Source organism: Periplaneta americana, chromosome 13, assembly GCF_040183065.1.
Source record: "Periplaneta americana isolate PAMFEO1 chromosome 13, P.americana_PAMFEO1_priV1, whole genome shotgun sequence".
Classification (NCBI taxonomy): Eukaryota; Metazoa; Arthropoda; class Insecta; order Blattodea; family Blattidae; genus Periplaneta; species Periplaneta americana.
In genome coordinates this window covers 102,519,949-102,542,349 of record NC_091129.1, presented here as the reverse complement: position 1 = coordinate 102,542,349, position 22,401 = coordinate 102,519,949, and the positions used below count along the sequence as shown (strand labels likewise).

The 22,401-nt window shown below is 34.9% G+C and overlaps 1 protein-coding gene across 1 annotated transcript in view; it reads left to right on the top strand.

Moving 5' to 3' along the window:
- The first annotated feature begins 1,937 nt into the window (after nucleotides 1–1,937).
- Nucleotides 1,938–22,401, top strand: part of LOC138712179 (uncharacterized) — a 98,026-nt gene continuing 77,562 nt past the window's right edge. The window contains exons 1-3 of the mRNA XM_069843674.1: nucleotides 1,938–2,055; nucleotides 4,569–4,599; nucleotides 11,246–11,272. Of these exons, the coding sequence (XP_069699775.1) occupies nucleotides 2,017–2,055; nucleotides 4,569–4,599; nucleotides 11,246–11,272 (97 nt within the window). The 5' untranslated portion in view covers nucleotides 1,938–2,016. The remainder of the gene's footprint in view (nucleotides 2,056–4,568; nucleotides 4,600–11,245; nucleotides 11,273–22,401) is intronic.

Below are 22,401 nucleotides of genomic sequence, written 5' to 3'. Positions count from 1 at the left end.
AACAAAACTTTTACGCAGGGGGAGGCAACTAACAATACATGACGCGATTTTCTAGAAAAAAGACAGAGAGAGAGAGTGAGAGAGAGAGAGCTTGTCAATACAGCCGAACATAGCAGAGACTAGCAACAAACTTGTCAGCGGTGAGTAGGATTTCTCCAAAAGTGCCTCCTCTAGAGGGTTTTACAGTCATGTTTAAACACTCCACTAATCAGCAATCTTATTGGTTGAATTGCTATTGTCATGGTTACCGAGGAGGAGAGTCATATAATTTCTGCAAACTGCTCGATGTCGATTGTACAGGTTACAGCGCTATCTGTTTTCTTTCGGTACGAATTACTTGTACTATCTACTGAACGGGCATCACCAACTGGATGTGGTCGGCTTACTTGCGTCGAATAGTGAAATTACTATGAAAGGAAAAATTGTCCGTCATTTGCTGTAACTTGTCTATGATCTTACTTCAGCTGGAATTAATACTGTTATATTGCATTCTGGCAAAATATTAGGGGAGGCACGGTCTCCCTTCCCTCCGCTGAAACAGTATAGATTACAAACAATATTATATAATAAAATAAACAATTTACAAATTGACAGAATTTGTAACTAATATTCATAAGTAAACAAAATTAATAATCCAGCAATTAACTATCTATCGTTACGTTAAATTTTCTTAATAATCTCTTTAACTTTAAATTTAAATTTCATCGTTGACCTACTTTTATTATCTGAGAAATGAATTTATTACATAGATTTAAGCCGTAATTGAAGCCATATTTCATACCAGTAGCCGTTAAACATTTCGACTCTGTGAAATGAAATAATATGTTCCTTTTCGTATTATACTTATTCTAATATGAATTATGGAATATTGATTTATTTCATCATTTCTGTCGACCTAGTTGGCGAGTTGGTATAGCGCTGGCCTTCTATGCCCAAGATTGCGGGTTCGTTCCTGGGCGAAGTCGATGGCATTTAGGTGTGCTTAAATGCGACAGGCTTATGTCAGTAGATTTACTGGCATGTAAAAGAACTCCTACGGAACAAAATTCCGGCACATCCGGCGACGCTGATATAACCACTGCAGTTGCGAGCGTCGTTAAATAAAACATAACATAACACTCATCATTTCTAAACACGGTCCTGGCGAATTAGATGCGTATGCCAATATGTGTTGAAATTGTTCTTGTTTTTATGTAAGAAAGTTAATAAATTATAGTATCTGCTGCAACTTGAAAACGTTAAATTCCGAATAAAAAAATTTGGTAGGGAAATCAATAGATTTTTCTAGACAGATTATGAATATTCTTTTTTGTACTATTTTCAGTAGCTTTTTGCTCCAACTAACAATTCCATAACGTAATACAGATTGCACCAAGGATAAATAAATTAGTCTTAAAAATTAATGGAAATGTATTAATGCAGTATAAAAAATCTACAGGCCTATATAATTTTGAGTAATTTATTTGACCCAGCTAATATACTGGTCAATAATTATCCCTAGATAATTGACTTTAGTAGTAGAAAATGTCGACAAAATAATCACTGTATCGCAGAGAACTACGTATTTTAGTGCTAATTAGAAAGTTGCAAGAGTTAAGAGATGAATTCCTCCAATTTAATATAAGAAGAGCTCTAATTTATTCAGTACATGATAAGGAAAACAAGTAGCAGTGATTACATTAGATAATACATTTTTTTTTACATAGTATCTAACTTTTATTAATGCACACCGTAACGAGCTGAAAATATTTTGGAGCTTTGTAATTGACTTTTAATTGTTAATAAACATTATATAAGCCTTAGAGGACATTCAAATTGATGAAATGACACCAACTGCGAGTTAATTACGTGACCGGATGATCCAGTCTTATTGACATTTGGACGACCTAACAAGTTCACTTTATTTTATGGGAATCATAATTACAAACTGATTCGCTATGTCTGAACGGCTCTGATCGCATAAATAGTCCGCGACAAGCTTCCGCCTGTGTACAGCTCGAGAAGACGCCCGCCGCCATGTTCGTGTTCTCTGTCTGCTTTCTGCTTGTAGCTCAGGTGAGTTGTTACTCTTGTCTGAGATATTCATGCTGTCCCAGTGACAGCATAGTGGTGATACGAAGGAGGAGAGTTCGGCCGGCGCCGTTAGTCGGGTTCCGGCATAGCTCAGATGGAAAGAGCGCTCAGCGAGCAAATGCTCAGAGGTCCTGGGTTCGATTCCCGGTGCCGGAATGAATTTTTCTCCAATAATAGGTATCTACATGTTGACTACACATTATAGTCTTGATTATTGAATGAAGACGGCGAGGCCTCTATATATATATATATATATATATATATATATATATATATATATATATATATTATATATATATAGTGGTGCTCATTTACTTGGAGGGGTTTTCAAACTTTTTTCATAGTACCGCTAATTCAGTGTACTTAAGACTCAAGCACAGTGTAGTATATACAGTCACGAAGCTCAATACGTAGTAAATATGAATCCATAGATAGTTGCTAACCACTAGGATCGCTAATATCTCCTCATTACAGACAATGAGAAATAGTACCGGCACAGTCTATTGTTCCTAGCACCCTCACAACTCAAGCTTCGTGACTGTATATACTAGACTGTGACTCAAGTATCGTCACCTAAACAGAGGCAATGGCGTAGGCTGTAGTACCCTACTCCTGTAATTTTTCAATAAATATTTTAAAATTACCGGTATATTAGCTTAAAAGAACGAAGAAACTATCTACTATTGGAACTTAGAGTTCAACACTAAAAGACAAATATCTTACTGTTTCTACTGACAGTGATCTATATTTAGAATAACAAGTCATTTAAATTTTTGCTGACAAGTTGTTTTAATTTGACCGATGATTTTTCAAAGAAATTATGAAGTTAACGTTCTCAACACAATAAATGCATTGAGTAATTTATTTAGGATCGACTTTCGCCGATTCACTCTGCAACGACGGTGAATGGGTTTCGCTTAATGGCTACTTTTGTGGATTATAAATTTACTTTAAATTTCATAATATTAAGCAATGAATTGTTATTCTTTTTTTTTTTTTTTTTTTTTTTGAATATGGTGCATGTAAGTTATGGACAAATGTATCAAGTGAGTTCCCAAAACTTGGCCAAGCCATCTTAAATTCTTGACTACACCTTGATCAGAAGAAATGTAGGAATTTACCATAAATTAAAGTACTTTCATAATTATTAAGTTTATTGGGTTTACGAGTTACAGATTATGTTCTTAATGAGAAACATGACCCTGTTGTGTTGACACTAGTTCTGAAAGCTTTAATCTCAGGTCATGTTCAATTTTTATACTTGTTCTTAAAACAACACTACAGAAGAAAAAATACTTTCCCCTAAATATATTGTGGAAAAAAAAAAAAGAAGTACCGTCATTTCCCATAACTATGGTCCTGGAACACAACTATGGTACATTCAAATTTTGTACTCTATAACGTAGTATCTCGTTTATCTATATTTTTTTCTATACTGTAGTTTGAAGTCAAGTCACTGCAGCTATCTACGAACGGCCTATGTTACCACAGTCTAGTATATACAGTCACGAAGCTTGAGTTGTAAGGGTGCTAGGAACAATAGACTGTGCCGGTACTATTTTGCATTGTCTCTAATGAGGCGATAGTAGCGATCCTAGTGGTTAGCAACTATCTATGGATGCATATTTACTACGTATTGAGCTTCGTGACTGTATATACTAGACTGTGATGTTCTACAATGTTCTTTAAAAAGTTGTATCGTGGACCATAGTTGTGTTCCACGATCATAGTTATGGAAAATGACGGTACTGTATTTGTAGTCACTGAAGGGTACTCATTTTGTCTTAGAATAAACAAAATCCTGCAGATTTTTTTTTCTATAAAAGGCACGAAGGCCGCTATCACAAATAAGTTCAATTATTTTTTGTCACAATTTTTTTGAAAGCAAGCTTTTGTTATACATAAAGAAAGATAATTTTTTAAATGAAAGTTTTGAACTAAGATCCTCTGTAAAGAACCTCGCTCCTGAACTCTGTTCTCAAATAATGGCACTACTCCTGTAATATTGAGCTACCATTGCAGGATTGAGATAAATATACGATGAAAGAGTAATGGAACGGAGACGCAGAATATCTGCATGGAAATATCATATGTACTTCGGTACATTAAAATAATATATATGAGATAAATATGTATATAATTTTCCTTAACAAAGCTTCCAACGTAACTAAACATTTTTGGGGATAATGAAAATACAGAAGCCGAAAAAAAAAAGACATTAGTTACTGTCGCTAATACTCTCTCGGCGAAAAGTAAAACGACAGAAAGCATTACAATACAATTGTTATGGAACTTGGCGTAACAGGTTATTGTAATTTTTCACAACATGTTATGAAACAAAACGTTCCATAACACAGCTCGGACTGGACGTAGCCCATGGAAATGTAAAAGCTGAAGTAGGCCTACGCTTATTTAAAGTCTAATACCTTAGATTGCCATCATACATTATTGCTGGGATACTATCTTATTCTAACGAAATTTTATGTTACATCTAGGTCTACTGTCATCGACAACAAAATGACGATGGTAAGCAAAATCATTTTATACATGCTCGTATAATACCAGATTTTTAATTTTATTTCATGTTATGTGCAGAAAAAGAAGAACCACATCGAGATGCTGAAAATACTTATCTCGGACACTCCTTAAGTTGACAAATAATTTTGATACTATTTACGTCTCTTACTTTGTACGTTAATTTCTTGTGAATCATGAGACACATATTATGATTTCTTTTCAACATAGACGATTTAATTTATACATTATTATTTGTTAATGACTATGAATATTTATAAGATTCCCATAGAACATTATGCGTAATACATACTGCATAATTTACATTATAAGGAATCGACGTAGCTCAGGCGGTAGCGCGTTTGCCAGCTAATCCGGGATTGCGCTCGGGCGTGGGTTCGATTTCAGCTTGAGCTGATTACCTGGTTGGATTTTTCCGAGGTTTTCCCCAATCGCAAGGCGAATGTCAGGTAATCTATAGCGAATCTTCGGCCTCATCTCGCCAAATACCATATGACTATTACCAATTCCATCGACGCTAAATAACTAGTAGTTGACACAGCTTCGTTAAATAACCATGTAAAATATGCCATAAATGTGGAGCCTTGGCTCTATGGATAGCGTATGCGCTTCCCGCTCAAACGGTCCATGATTCGATTATCGACGTGGGCAATGGAAGATATTTATTCCTACCCTTGGAACTGAGTGTTCCTTGACATGTGGTGTCCTGTGTTGTTTCATTGGTGGTCCTGTGTCATGCTGACCCCACGACCAAAGAGGCCCGCAATGTGTGTCTGTGGTCAAAAGATATACTCTAATATCTTACGGGAACCTCTATCAACATCAAGTCACTGTTGAAATTTTCGCAGACATTCTGTAAATAAAAGTGATTTATGAGAATCTACAGTGCGGTCGCGTCACGCTTGATCCGAAGAACGCAGGCGGGAGCAAGCCTGTAGAGCGCGAGGTATAACGGGCATTTTAGATCCGTAATCTCCGGCGTATTGCACTCGTATAACTTTCATTAATTGATGGCATGCATAAAATCATTTTATTTCACTAACCTGTGTTAAGGTAGTTGATGAAATTGGTGTCCATTGGCATTCAGACATTCCCGATATAATATTTTGATGAAATTTGAATTCACACGCAAAAGTTCTTCTTTCGTTATCCTTCCAATTTCTGTTCTTATATTGTCTTTCAGTTCATTGATGGAATGTGGGTTATTTCTATAGAATCTTTCGTTGTCATGCGGTCGAAATTCTTGAACTACAGTAACTCTGTAAGGTTCAAATTTTAAAAGTTAAGTAGCCGTTTGGGCTGAAGTTTCTGATACACTTACTTCTTGTGCAACACGTCGTAAAGATTTATTAGGAGAACTTTCAAGTGATGCACCAATATCATCAAGTTTTGTTTGCGTTAGAACCCTTCGTTTTGGCCTACGAATTTTAGAGTTCAGGGATCCCGTTTCTCTTAACTTAATGATAAGGTTTCGAACTGTACTTCTATTTGGAGGTCGAATATTGGTTGATGTCTCTACAAACTGCCTACACACTTGTCGACATCAAGGGCGCAATTGCTACTACTGAGATTTTTTATTTTTACGCATTTTTTAATTTTTTTTTCTACGTGCACTATAGATGTCTTCTCAAACCCTCGGTAAACAATTCACAAAAACGAGTGCTTTGAACTATGAATGCGTGCGCAAAGTAATTTAGATTCCAGAACTGGCTATTTTCCATGTTCAGTTTTTTCTCTACTCGTCCATACGTTTTCTCTAATTTTCTAATCATCTTGCTACCACTGAGATTGGATCCTGCGGGCGCCCTTGTCGACATGAATCTGTTTTGACATAAATTTTGTACATAAATATTCGCTGTTGTGAGTAAACTTTTCAGCCGGCATTTCAATTATCTAAATAACTATTTTAATGCACACACACACACACAGACACACACACACACACACAGACACACACACAGACACACAGACACACAGACAGACACACACACAGACACACACACACACGCACGCACGCACGCACGCACACACGCACACACGCACGCACACACACACACACAAGCCTACCGGACTATTTCTTATGATGCCTCCTGCATACTAGCTGGTGTACCTCCCATAGCCATAACAATAGAAGCAAAAGTACAAACTTACCTGGCAACAAGAGTCGACAACGCGGAATACGATTCCCCACTGGAACCTAAATACTGGCGACATCCTGCACAATCACCAGCCATTCACGAAGTGGAACAAGGAGCCCTATATCCAACCGAAGTGTATACCGATGGTAGCAAGACCGGAGAAAATGTAGGAGCAGCCGGAATTATATTCGAGAACGGGAACCCAACACAACAACTAAAATACAAATTACACAAAAACTGTACAAACAACCAAGCTGAGCAAATTGCAGTCTTAAAGGTACTAGAAACGCTCCAAGGAATCCAAGACCGATCAGACGAAGAGAAGCTTGTCGCCATATACTCTGATAGCAAGATAACATTAGACCTACTGAGTAACAAATCCAAACGGAACAGAATAATTGAGAGAATAAAAACAAAAATTATAGAATTAACACAATCCAAGTGGATAATACACTTCGGTTGGGTCAAAGGACATTCCGGTATATTGGGCAACGAACTAGCAGACAGATTGGCGAAAGCAGCGGCGTTAGAGGATAGGGAAGTCGTCTACAACAAAACACCAAGAGAAGTTATTCTGACACGAGAGAAGGAGAGGGGGCTCGACATGTGGCAGCAACAATGGTCCAATTCGACGAAAGGAAGGATAAGCAAAGCCTTTTTTCCCTCAGTCAAGAGGAGGTTGAGCCGAAAGGTGCCCATTTCCCCAGAATTCACAGCAATGACAACAGGACACGGAAAGCTGAGGGCATATCTCCACAGATTTAGAATAATAGAGTCTCCCATATGCCCATGTGGACAGCAGGAACAAACAGTCAATCACGTAATATTTGATTGTAACATAGTGACCAGACAAAGGAACGATATGATAAGAAAAATCCAAGAAGCAGGAGGCAAGTGGCCAACAACGTGCGAAGCACTGGCCTCCAACTACCTCCAAATATTTTCGACCTTCGTCCGCGATATAGACTTCACAATTCTGTGAAACATCAAACTTGACAGTGAAACTGCAAAACTTGTAAATAGGATAGTGAAAGCGAAGTCTTGATAATATTTAATTTTAATTTAGTGTGTTTCTATTCTTATGTGGGGTTTGGTAATTTGTAAATATATTTTAAGATGATTATATTCTAATTGAATGTGTAATGTGTAATTTGTAAAACTGATACTGTGGAACTATGTCCATGTCCTTAATGTCTTTTGATCTATCTGCGTAACTTACTGGTATATTATCTTTATCCTTTTGTGTGTTTATTGCTTATTGAATTGAAATCTAGGATAGTGAAAGTGAAGTCTTGATAATTTTTAAATATAATTTAGTGTGTTTCTATTCTTATGTGGGGTTTGGTAATTTTTAAATATATTTTAAGACATATTCTAATTGTATGTGTAATTTGTAAAACTGTTACTTTGGAACTATGTCCATGTTCTTAATGTCTCTTGATCTATCTATGTAACTTACTGGTATATTATCTTTATCCTTTTGTGTGTTTATTGCTTATTGAATTGAAATCTGTAACTAGGAAAATGTAGGAGTGATATATACTTAAATTCTTGCTGCTGATGTAATTTAAAATTGTAACTAGGGAAACACAGGGTCTTATAATCTTCAATTAATAATGCTAATGTAATTTGAAAGTTTGTAAGTAGGAAGGTGCAAGAATTCAGAATTTGGAATGGTACTTAACTATAATTTATTCTCATCGCATATCTTATCACACATATTTATTGATTACGCAACTGGCAAATTTGCAATCTTAAAAATGTAATTATCTAGAAATGTCAAAACATGTAATATTACCTATGTAATGGGGCATGTTGAAATATATACTGTAAAAAAAAAAACACACACACACACACACGCACACGCACGCACGCACACACACACACACACACACTCTCTCTCTCTCTCTCTCTCTCTCTTCAAACGTACTATTTAAGAGAAGTACACAAGCACACAGTTCTTCTATCACTAACATCTCAGACTGTACTAAGCCGTGGCAAAGACCGGTAACATATAGACCCGCGCAGCCTTGAAGCATGAAGCAATCAACGGTTGGGTTCTTTCCGCGTTCTTCGGATCAAGTGTGACGCGACTCTACTATAGCTGCCAATACAAATTGTAAGAAAGAAAAAGTTGGTTTGAAAGATAGCTTAAACTTATCTCTAGATACTCTACAATAGGATAGCCTTTATACTTGATGCAAGATGAGACATACAATTCCCTGCGCTACAGGCATATTGGTAGCACTAGTAAGTAACAATTTACGGCGTTTATGGCTCATCCAGGCGATTGGGGATCGATCCCCGGCCTGTGGTGAGCAAAGCAGACGTAGAAGATTGATCTCGGGTCTTCCCGTTCCCCCTCTATCATTCTACTAACAGTAGTTATTTTATGGTCGCGTATTTTGGGGTGACCTGGTGTAACAAAAATTGCTTATTAAACCAAATATTAGTGTTAGTCTTTTGGATCTTTAATTTTGTGTTTAAAATGTATTAAACAATTTTGCTTGACTAGCGTTTGGAAATTTCGTAATGATGGTAGTGGTTGGCCGATAAGCAGGAATTATTTCTGCTTATCGGCCAACCATTACCATCATGACATTTTAAAATATATGCTAATGTAATATCAAATTTTCACAAGGAATTAAAAGTTATTTATTTAAAAAATAATTGTATTTTAAACAAAGATAAATAAGATTAATTTTATACAAATTACAAAATTATATATGTCACGATATAGTTTTTGCTGCTATTCTAAATTAATCAAGGCATGAAGCACAATGTGCCACATGAGTTGAGTTCCGTGGGTGGTCGGATAATATGTTCTTATACATCGAAAACGATCTCTTGACATTGCAAGAAGTTACTGGTGCATATTTAAAGAAATGGATGTTGCTGATAACAATGCCTTCTGGAGGATTCCGTGTTTCTCCGCTGAGGATCTAGCTCAGGCGGTGAACTGACATGAGGACATGTAGCAAGACCTATCAATTACCTAGAATTTTTTTAAGAACAAAGTGCAAGATGGCAGGATTAAGAGGAAAGTACCAGGTTAAACCTGAGTGGTTGTCCTGCCCTGATTGCTGAAATAATGTATCCCATTAAATACTGACTACTTTGAGTTTGTTTTAATAATATTTTTATAATTTCATTTTAATTTATGCTGAAATATTCATAACTGTCTTTACAAAGTGTTTAATTAAACGACATTTAGCATGGATGTTAATTTTATGTAACAATATGTAATTACCTTAAAATATGTATTATTGTGCGAAATATTTAAAAATATGTAGTGTTAAAATTAAATGAAATGGTCTTAGTAGCCAAATTCGCCAACATTTTGAGTTTTCAGACAGATACATATAAAAGAAAAAAAAAATTAATTACGTAAAAATCCGGAGTCCAATAATAACTGTGGGTTTTCATTAATAAGCCACAAAAGAGTGTTCACTGAATAATTAACTTCACGTACATTCCGAAGTTAAAGTGGAAAGCCAAAGTGGAACTCGACATTTTCTAGGCTACATGAGCAAAAGGCCAAAGGTTGCGAGAAGAGAAAAATTAAATTTTGCAGCAGAGGGCTCTTATTTATAGGCTTATAGCACCACCGAACATTACCAGTAACTACAGTTTTCGTTCGATGGATCGGATGGACTGCACTTCTTCCATTGTTAGAAAGTTTTTATTATCAAACGCACTGTAATTCAGCAAATAATTGAGCGGCAAATAACGTCCTCGTGTGCTTTCTGCGAACGCCAACGAAAGAGTCAAAATGGCGGGCGACTATATTAAGTATTTATCGAGCCTTAGGAAATGCATAACGTCATCATCAGCGAATCACAAGACGCACACGTTTAAATGTAGCCGACTTGCAACATGATTGGTTGTCGGAAATAAGAGCGACGGGACTAGAAACAGCTTTACTTGAGGTCGCACTAAATGCGAGATTTTATTGAATCTGTTGGCCCATTTTAGAATGAAAGCCATTGTGAAGGAACTAAAAGCAGCTAGGTTCATCTCTATAACGACGGATTCGTCCAATCATAAATATTTTAAAATTGAAGACCTAACATTATAAATGTGCTAAGTGCCAATTTTTCAAATTGAATTTTATTCAATCTATGGGAGAAACATCCATATGAGAATAATATACTACATTGTCTTTGTCGTAGCTCAACTGTAAGTGACTCATTCGTGCGCCAAAAGATGGTGTTTTAGGTATCTCAACATGCATTTCGCAGTGTGTTTTCCATCAATATCTCAGAAAGTTGTTTTTGGCACTTTGTGCATTTAGAATGTTAAGTCCTCAATTGTTCCTTTCCTTGTGAGAGTCTTTTTTTTCTACGATATGAATTAAAGTAAGCTTAATTGAATTTAGTTCGTACGGCTAATTTCTTTGGCAATTTAGTATCGTAAGAGTGTTCCGGTATTTTATTTTAGAAACAGACAATGAAGATGCATATAATTCGTATTAATGATCTCATATGTTTTTGTTTCAGTGTTCGTAAATCTGGATCCACCTGGACGTAAGCAGTTGTAGAATTTAATGTGAACTTATCTAACAGATAAAACCATTTACTAACAAAGATTGTCAGATAGACATCACTGATTTTTTGGGGGAATTATTTTAAGGTGGAGATTAATAGAAAGTAAGAGGACACGTTTACCGTCTCTCTCTTCCACAGGCTCCAGTTTATCTGTAATAATAAAACACATGAGATTTTAAAATTTGAGTCTCTATTGTCCGCCTCTAGCAGGTAGCTGGAGCAGAATTTCTTCACACAGATGTGATACACAATAGTAAGTTTTAATTGCTTTCGGAATGATACATGAGCATTGTATGAAGCAACCACGATGTCTGACAGTGTTCTATTAGTAATCCAGTGATGCAGGATTCGAGTCTGGGTTTGATGGAATGTGATGTGTTTTTAGTGTTAAGTGGTTAGGTACAGCTTACAGCAGTAAAATTTAGGAAATATTCAACATTTTTTTCCTCTATTACTGTATCTTGTAAAATAATGAACCTTAGTATGTGTCTTTCTGCTATATGAAAAAAATATTTTTACGATTAAAAAAATATTTACACATTTTTTTCCTTCAAAATTCAGTTCACTGTGCAGTAGAGTTTCCCCACGTAACTCAAAAACTGTCCAACATTCTGTGATGAAATTTTTTGTCTGTATTTATGCATGTTATATCTACAATATGATGCAAGATCACTTCTCTACTTTTGATAGATTTTCTGACAAAATGTAAATTCATTTAAAAATGGTCAAATATCAGTATTTTCTTCTAACACAGTGTAAAAAAATATTATTTATTAAGGGATGTAGTTGAAAGAGCATGATATTGTAAACATAAGTTTCAGCAATAAAATAAAAGAGCGAGAACATGAAAAAATTAACAAGTTTATGACTTATGAGGGAAACGCTTCATCGCTGCACAGTAAACTGCCATCATTTTGAATTAAAAAAAATATATATAGGCCTAGGCCTAAATAATTTTTTTATATCGTAAAAATATTTTTTTTAATATAGCAGAAGGATAGGTTTTTACACATACCAATTTTAATTATTGTACAAGATACAGTAATAGAAGACAAATTTTTTTAATATTTCCAAAAAATTTACTGTTGTAAGCTGTACTTAACCCCTTAAAGAAAGTTTAGTATCATTTATTATTTTATTAAAAACATGGTAAGTGACAAAGGAGGTACTACATAGGTCGTTTTCTACACTTGCCGACAAGCTCCAAATATGTAATTACGGATGATGTTATCGGTGTGCGGTATTTCCAAAGTAAAACATTATTATTGCTCTTATTTCTTTAAGGGGAGTTGGTGTTAACAGGGTCAAAAATTGCAATTTTTCATTTTCTTAGATTAAGAAGCGTTCTTTTCTGATCAATTATATATATATATATATATATATATATATATATATATATATAATTTACAGTATATGTATTTTGAGAAGAAATGTATTCAATTAACGTTCTTATTAATCGTTGCGCCATACTGTCCAATAATATAGATTTCACTTTGAAATATATTTTCCGAACTCTGGCTGGGTCTCGCGGTAGTACGGTTATGCAAATAGTTAAAAAAATTAACACTTTACATCTATAGTAAATTCTACTTCTTCTGACCATCAGATGAGGAATAGGGGAGTCATTTCATTAACCATTTTTAAAAAAGATGAACAGTTACTCATTATAAATCAATTTCAATATAACTGTCTTGTGTTCAAGAAATAACTACTCAATTGTCATATTGTGCCAAATAATCCAAAAACACGACGACCACGTTATCCTTATAAATGCGTACGTAGTGTAGTGATGAGGGCACTTCAGTCCAATATGAGACATATACAGCGGTGTCATCATAATTTTTAACAATTATTTTGTCCAGTCTAACAAGCAAACATTCTGATGGGAGCAGATAAAAAAGTTATTTTTTTTTTCTTTCGCTATATTAATAATGTCAAAAAAAGTCCTTGTACAAATTTTGGCCACTCGACCGCAATTACGAGGGCCGTAAAAATATGTTGGCCAGGGCCGTTAACAGAAAGAAAACTCAATTTAATTGTAAAAAGATTATTAGAACAGACACAGCAATTGTTGAGCTATTTTTAAACATATTCCCCGTAGAAATTAAGATATTTGTCATATCTTGGGATCGATAGAGAGGTGCAACTGCTGTCAAATGCTGGTTCCTAACCCAGGCGGCTGACTTCTAGGACACAAGTATACAAAAATTGATCCCATGGTATGACAAATGTCTCAATTCCAATGGGGGTATGTTGAGAAATAGCTCAACAATTGCTGTATCTGTTTAAATAAATTTTTCCATACAATTGTGTTTTTTTCTGCATGCGGCCCCATGGAAAATCACTTTCTGGACGGCCTCGTAATTGCGGTCGAGTGGTCAAAATCTGTATAAGCACTTCTTTTGACTTTATTAACATGGTGGAAGAAAAAAAAACTTTTTTATCTGCTCCCATCAGAATGTTTGCTTGTAAGCTGTCTTAATGAAAATGCCTACATACATTTCCATTAGTTTTATACATTATCCCCTCCCCCAAAAGTATGTCATGGATTAAAGAAAATTATATTTTGGAAATGCCTAAAATTAAAAAATATCGTCCCGTATTTATAATAATAATAATAATAATAATAATAATAATAATAATAATAATAATAATAATAATAATAACAGTAACAATAATATTATTATTATTACTATTATTACTGTTATTATTATTATTATTACTATTATTACTGTTATTATTATTGTTATTATTATTATTATTATTATTATTATTATTATTATTATTATTATTATTATTATTATTATTATTATTATTATTATTGGAAGAATCAGGACCTAAGGGGAATGAGGCTGGTAGATGAGTTCTCTTACTTCTGATGTGATTTCATAAACATCTGTTATATCAATGTGACAACATTTCCTTCCAAATCTCTGTATTTCTATTAGTTTATATTTTAGTTGATACACTATAATAAGATACAGTAAAACCTCGATAAGACGCGCCCACTTATTACGCTATCCCGTGCAATACGCTTTTTTGTCCGGTCCCTACACATTTCATATATAACGCCTTTATAAAATACCCCGTTTGTTTCGCTCAAGTCCTGCATAATACGCTATTTTTGTGAAATATTTTCGATGCAATTTTCAGCGATGTAGGCTACTATAACAGCAATGAAACATCTTGGTCATTGAACTCACTGGTGCCATTAACCTGAAAAGTATTGGTACTCGACCCTTTACCTGCGCATTTAAACCTTCATACTTCATACCTTAGTATACCCGGGTACGTGGAAACTGCACACTTTGATCCGGAAATTGCACACCGCTTGTCGAGGGACATGCTAATCCTACCCGGATACTGCACACTGATTCACGAGGGTTTTACTAATCTTACCCGGAAACTGCACAATTTACAAAATATGTTTCTTTTGCATTTGGCTGACTTTACATTGAAACTTCGGTTACTTTCTGCATTGCTTCTAAGTTTAATAATATAAGGCTCAGTTTGTATGTCCAAAAGTTGATTCACGAATTTATACAATGAAGGATGACTGCTGTAAAAACTGACATTAAAATGCTTGTGAAATGCTTCACAGCCATTTGTTGTGCGAGAGGTCGATGCAGTCATGGCTGTGCATACAGTAGAAGGGAAAACTGCATCTTCGGAGATGTACGTTTCTAGAAAATAATCTGCAAATTTCTCAAGTTTAGTACCTATCGGTTTTACTTCAACCAGTTCCTTAGCGAAGAAATCCCTGACTCCTTGTCATTGAAAAGAACGAAATCTTCGCTTCATTTAGTAATAAAATTTAAATGACTCAGTCTGTCATGAACTTCGGGTTGCGATTTAGGTAGAATAGTTTGAAGTTCCCTCCACGATTTGTATAAGTTATCTTTTATTCGAAATATGTCACGCACTTTCAGGTTTTCTGTACGCAAGATTTGACAAAAAGCATGAAATATTTTTACTATTAACAACACCGATGGCTTTTCTTTTCTTAGCTGCATTAATTATTTGGGGATTTAATATACTGATGTCCACCACATGTTATGCCCACCGCGTTCTCTAATAACTTCCACATTATTCAGCAAGCTATAAATTTTCGCATTGCATTTTCTAACACAACACCTCCACATTACTTCATATTTTTTCAATTCCCTGGCTTTATAACATTTACAGTCATATACCAGTACTAAATTACCCCGTTCACTTTCAGATGTAAACAGACGCTCCATTTCGAACAAAATTAAAACAGTTTGGTAAATTAAAATTATCTATAGTATTGGCAAAGCAGGTAGAAAACATTTTGGTGTGCAGTTTCCTTATGACCGTAATCCAGGTAGAAAATGTTGGTGTGCAGTTCCTATATGACCGAAATCCAGGTAGAAAATGTTGGTGTGCAGTTTCCGACGCCCGGTATACCCCACCCTCTTGTTACGCTTTCTTTTTCGACTCCTTACCTGCGAGCTTAAAGCCTATATACAGTTAAAATACCCCACTCTCTTGCTAACCCTCTCTCTCAAAAAGCATTCCTCACTCGGCCGTAATAAAATTCTGGAAATTTTTGCTGGGCAGTTTGTTGTTCTTTAGTGTATTGTAGTGTCTGTGAATGTGATTACAATGAGTGTTAAACGAAAAGCGCTTTCTGTGTCGGAAAAATTGGAAATCTTACGAAAGTACGATTAAAACAGTACTCTTAATCAGAAACAACTCTCTGTTTCATTAGGAATCCCATCATCGATATTAAGAACGATAATAAAAAATCGCGACTGAATAACTACAGCTGTGACGTCGGGAGGATGTAAGCGCAGGAAACTGAAGTGTGGTAAACATGAGGACTTGGAGAACACGCACGGCAAACAACTATAAATGATTTTTTTTTTCGAAATAATTAAGTACAGTACATATTGTAAATGTCTTTGACATATAGTACAGTAATTACATAGTGGAGCAATACTATATTGCCATTCATGAATCATGTATTTCAATAAAGAAAAATGATAATAGATACTGTATATAAATCAAAATTAGTATACCCGTCTAATACGCGGTCCCCGTTAATATGCGGTTTACACCCGGTCCCTTGAACAGCATCTTATCGGGGTTTTACTGTAGTTGAAAATTACATAAATATATTGTTAAAAGTTTATTATACAGAGTGAGACAGAAGTCAGGTTATAGGCCTCTAGCAACAGTTGTGTACAGTTGCAGTGTATGTTCAATATGAGAAACGCCTGTTTGAATGCATTTTCCAATTCGATGCTCCCAGTTGAGCGAAACTTGTATTACTGTGGTGGCGGTGATTTGTGACCAGGGGCGGCTCGTCCATAAGAGCTGCGGAGCTGCAGCACTCCCTGCTTTGACAGGAAAATAAAAATAATATTTATTTTAATTTGTACAAGAATTGTTACAGATTTTATTGGTAAGTTGCTTTATATTTCATCTGGCCGGGAATATGTACTATTATCTTATGCATAATCTTATTGCGCGTCGACTGTATTGGAATTGACACTGCATTCAAAGTCGTGCTGGGATCTGAAGGGTGGGACAGATCATAGAGAGTGTGTCTTGCATGGTCAAGGGGTAGAGAGGTGAAGGGAAGCAGAGGGAAACTGCCGCTGTTTAAAACCCATATTTCGCTGCAGTGGCTTGCAGAGCCAGGCGACAAGGGAAGATCTTTCTTCCCCTTCCACACTGCTATTGTAATGCTGCGTCAAATGGATTCTCTATTCCCTTGAAACTTAATGACAAAATTTTTATTTTCTCTTCACATACTTATTGTTGTAAAATCTTATCGAGTTAATATAACGAAATTAATATTTTCTTTTGCCTTATTATTACGTATGTATCCAGCCTCCAGCCTTAACTCAAAATGACTGCACGAGTAGAATCCTTTTGATATAGCACGTAAAATACGAAAGAGACTTCTTTTCCAGTTTTATAAAATTGTTGACTATCAGTATATCTGAGTGTTGCTTTGGTGTGACGTCTTAGTACCGTAACTTAACCAGTGCAAATGTGGAAGCATGAGTGTGTGTGAATTACAGAATATTAATTTTATTTTTCTCAACTTTCCCTTGCGGAGAAAATTGATGTAATGAAGTGAAATTAAAGAGTCGTTCGTTACCGGACTTAAATCTTACTCAAGCTTCATCCAGCCGAAATAGTGCATATATGTAAGGAAGTATAACAATGAAATTTACGCTAAGCATTTGTGGTTGCCTCCTCTTCGGTGGTGATACTGTACAGACTAGGAGTGGCGTGACAGATTTAGGACATCTGCCTCTAAAAATTAAAAAGAACGAATCTTCGCTATCTCACCTGAAAAATGTTGTTCCATTGGCTATGTTAGGCAAAACTAATATTGCTGCGCAATTAAGTGAAACAAACAGAACAAACATTCTCAAACATAATCAAGTGAGAAAAAATCGTGAAATTATTTTAAAAAATATTGATTGTATCAAATTTTGTGGCCAATATGAACTTCCCCTTAGGGGACATGATGAAAAAACGATGCGAAGGACCCTGGTGTATTTCATGGGTTGCTACAGTCCGTGAGTAATCTAAACGAGCCCCTCAAAAATTAATACAATTCAGAATGAACTGGTAGATTGCAAGTTGCGTGTCTGCCGATCAGAAATTCAGACTGAAATCGATGGTATTAGTTTTTTTTTTTTTTTTTTTTTTTTTTTTTTTTTTTTTTTTTTTAAGCAAATGATGCCACAGACATCTCCCAACTAAGTCAGAAAGAAAGTTTTGGTTTTTCGATATGTAGTGCATTTATTTTTGTCCTATACTTATTAGTAATGGTATCAAGAAGTAAAATTTGTATGTACCAAAATCTACTGCAGCTCTCCCAATCCACAAGTCACGAGCCGCCACTGTTTGTGACACGGCTTCTGTAATCTTTCCTTTGAGGTGGTCCATGCTGTTGATCTTCTCAGCGCACACGTTGGCCTTTAAGTGTTCCCACAAATAAAAATCCAGGAGTGTTAGGTCTGGCGACGATGGCGACCATTCAACAGGACTTAGACGGCAGACCACAAGGATCCTGAATTCTAGAAAACATAAATTTTTTAGTGTTTCAAGAACAGTAAGAGGCGTATAAATTTTGAAAAAAGTGATAGCAAACTTCTAAATAAAGCTGAACATTTTGAATCTTGCCCATAAAAAATAATCAGATACACTACACATTATTATAACAATGATATATATATATATATATATATATATATATATATATATATATATATATATATAACAATTAAAATGTATATCAAATTAAAATATCAGGATTTAAAATAAAAGTGATAATTGAAAATGTTCAAGGAATTTTTGATGATGCCTATAATAAATTTTTTCCAGAGCTTGGTGTTGAATACTAAACGTTTTTAATAAAACCCATGGAAATTTGGTTATAGACTACTACTCCTACTACCAAAAAGGGACTAAATCGCAAGGGACCAAAATAAGTTAATTAAACTAAATTAACGTAACATATATAACAGTTTCAATAAGTTGTAGAAATATGTCGTCACATGTAATGAATTTTATTTCATTATACGAGTATGAATATAAATATAAAAGACTGTCATGTTGCAAAGAGTCGATTTTGACATTTTCACGAAAATACAATTTTTCGCAACCCTCATACCGTAAAAGTGGGTTCGGGCATGCCTGTTCATCTGTGCACAGTGATTTTTCCTAATCTACTGGACATATATTGTTCATGTTCGGTATCTGATTCAATAAATGAGGGATTATTGAATATGAAATTTAGTATGGCCTAATTTTCAGTAAAATTAACAATTCTTATTTCAAATCAACAAAACATAATGGCGAATTACTTCAGTTTATTATTACGTAGAATAAGCTGGCAACATTATATTACGTACCAAAGGGAAATTACATCCTCAGAAAAAAAAAATATTATCATTATGAGATTCCAATCTTACAATTTTCTTTCGACTATGGCATAGGAGAATCGTCCGAAAACGCTATCCAGACAGTCACATATTTTCCTTTACAAAGAATTAGTGATAATCAATTAAAAAGCCTTGTTTTTATGCGATGGTGAAATGCGAGAGAAGTAAATTGTTTTACAACTTTCCCTTCAACAGTCTGATTTCATAGTATAACTGATTATTTGAGTAGAAAGGAATGCACTCAAAATCTCAATTTAATATTCGTACAATATAGATGTACATTAGAAAAGAACAGATACCGTATGTTTGAACTGTGGAAAGTACGAAATTATGGGTGATGTTAAGTCTAGCTCATGGTTGTGGAGAAGAACTTATTTCGGAAGATGATATTGCTATTCATAGACGCCGACTGTTTTGAAATACTGGGAAAGAAGGCGTAAAAGTCAGAGAAATCCTTAATTGTTGTGTCTAAAACATTTATTGATATTTTTACAGAAAATAATATCGTCTGATTTCTCATATAATGCCTATGGAAATTACTTAACTCAAAATTGTTGAAAACTACGACCCGTTTGTACTAATTTTCCTTTTCACTGCTTTATTCACACTTCGTTGATCCTTGCAGCAATGATGAACATGAGCTATTAGTTTCATTGCTACTACTACAATCCAATATTCATCATTCTATTCCCGTTCATTGCAGTTTTATTTTGCGCAGTTTCCTTTTTTAAGAATTCATCCATTATCAATAGTTACAGCTCATGCATTATGCCCAGACACTCCCCTACTCTTCCTACAGAGCTCCGCACGAGATCGGATGAGTCTACTTGCGAATTATAGGGGAATGGATTAGTTTTTGCCTTGAACTCGGTAGACACACGCCCTACTCCTACCCCCTCCACAGAAACGTTGTTCCCGTGCTGCATATCGCGAGTCTCTTGACAAAATGCATGAGCTGTATATCGCAATCACTGATCACTTAACAAGCACACACCTGCAACGACGATCATCACAAAATATGATCACTAAAACTGAATGCTGATAACCAGGGAACGGATTTATATGGACTAAAAATATATGAAATATGTAAATATATATGTAGTTATTTTTACCAAAATATGGAATTAAATATGGATTTTTACCAAAATATGGAATTAAATATGGACTTAAAATTATAAAAAAATGACTATGTACGTTAAATATTGGTACATTTTAATCAAACTAAACAAAAAATATAATGGACGTACCTTATCTTCCAATGTAGTTTCAACAAACACAATTTTTATTGTCTGTTACCATAACAATAGGTTACAAACATTTCTTTCAAGTGCTGAAAAGTGTATCTTCTTCTATTGTCTCTGAGGATAGATTTATACTGACTAAAAGAGCGTTCGACGTCACAAGAAGTAACTGGTACATAATTCAATTTCACAATGTCTGCTGGGGATAAGTCCAAGTTAATCTTCACTGTTGATTCACCACTCATCACAGCAACAACCTTTTGTAGTTCTTCATATCCAGGGTTTTTTGAAAGTACAGTGTCCACCTTAGCTCTTACTGCATCTGCAACTTTACCTCTACCACGATTCAGTTGTTCCACAGTACTATTTATAATTTCAAAACTTTCAGATAGTGAAAGGTGCCTATTTTGGAGACTTTTGAGCGTTTTTATGATGCATGAAAATGTATGCTGAATGTGAGCTAAGTCATTCTTCACACTTATGTCACAGGTAACTGTTTTCGCAGTATCAATTGAGACTGCATCTTCAGAGTCCAATGCAAGGAGAACATTGTTAATAGAGTCTATATGTTCGGCATAATATTCAACTGCTTCTAGCCATGTACCCCATCTAGTTAAAATTGGCTTTGGTGGCAATGGAATTTCAGGGTACATTTCTTTCAACACGTTAACTCTACTGGGAGCTTTGAGAAATACTTTTTTCACTGATGAAATCAACAAATCTACTTTAGGGAAATTGTCTCTGACCACTTCTGCCACACGATGAAATGCATGCGCCACACAAGTAAAATGAGTCAATTTAGGATATACAACAGATAATGCTTGTCCAGCTTTGACCATATAAGGGGCAGCATCGCTAATAAAGAATAACACATTATCGTACATAATACCCTTTGGCCACAGGATACCCATAGCTTCGTTGAACAGTTTAACTATAGTTTTGTTATTGCACTTTTCTAGAACATCACAATGTAAAAGAATTCGTTCAGAATATTGTTCACTTAACAAACCGATAACTACATTACCAACAAGTCTACCTTCTTTGTCGGGAGTCTCATCAATGGAAACCCAAATTGAACTATCTTTAATTTCATCTCTTATCTTCTGTATTGTCTCATCGTAGATGGATGGAGCATACGTCTTCCTAAGTGTTGACTCATCCGGGATTGTATGTTGAGTATATTTTTCAAGGAATTCCCTGAAGACCTTATTCTTTAGTTTGTAGAGAGGAATATCAGCAGAGATGAGAGAACGGCACAGGTCGATGTTAAACTCAGATCTTACATTCGATGTTGTTGGTTATGTTAAAAACAATTGTCTCTGCTTGGAATTTAGTTGTTTGTTGGCCTGATGTTTACTAGTTGTAATGTGTTGTTGCACCAGGAACTTTTGTGTAGATGATACTGCACACTGACACAAATTACAAAATAATATTTTATTGTCAGTTGATAAACCATCTTCTTTAAATTCTGAAATGTAACTTGTTAGTTTTGATTTTAAATTGACTGAATGACGTACTTTTGGCATATTTACCGTCTTTATAGTATGATTTACAAAACTGAACCTATGTGTACTCTGACTGGCATTTAACTGTTGAGCTGCACAACTGAAGTCTGTTAAAAATTTTAAATTAAATTAATACAGTTTTGTAACTTACTTTCCCATTGTTGATAGGACTGCTAATTTTCAAATAACTCTGATGTTAAAGGGATTACTGAACATGTGTTTAAATCTCTATTGTTGAAATGTATTTTTAAAAGTTAATGGAATTTTGTTTTGTTTTATTGTTAAACCTAATATAATATGGACTGTTTTATATGAAATATGGAAAATATATGGAAATTAACGAAAATATGTACTAAACTCTAAAATATGGAAAAATATGGAAAATAAAAGTAGGATTTTTCAACCCTACACATTGTGAAACATAAAGATAA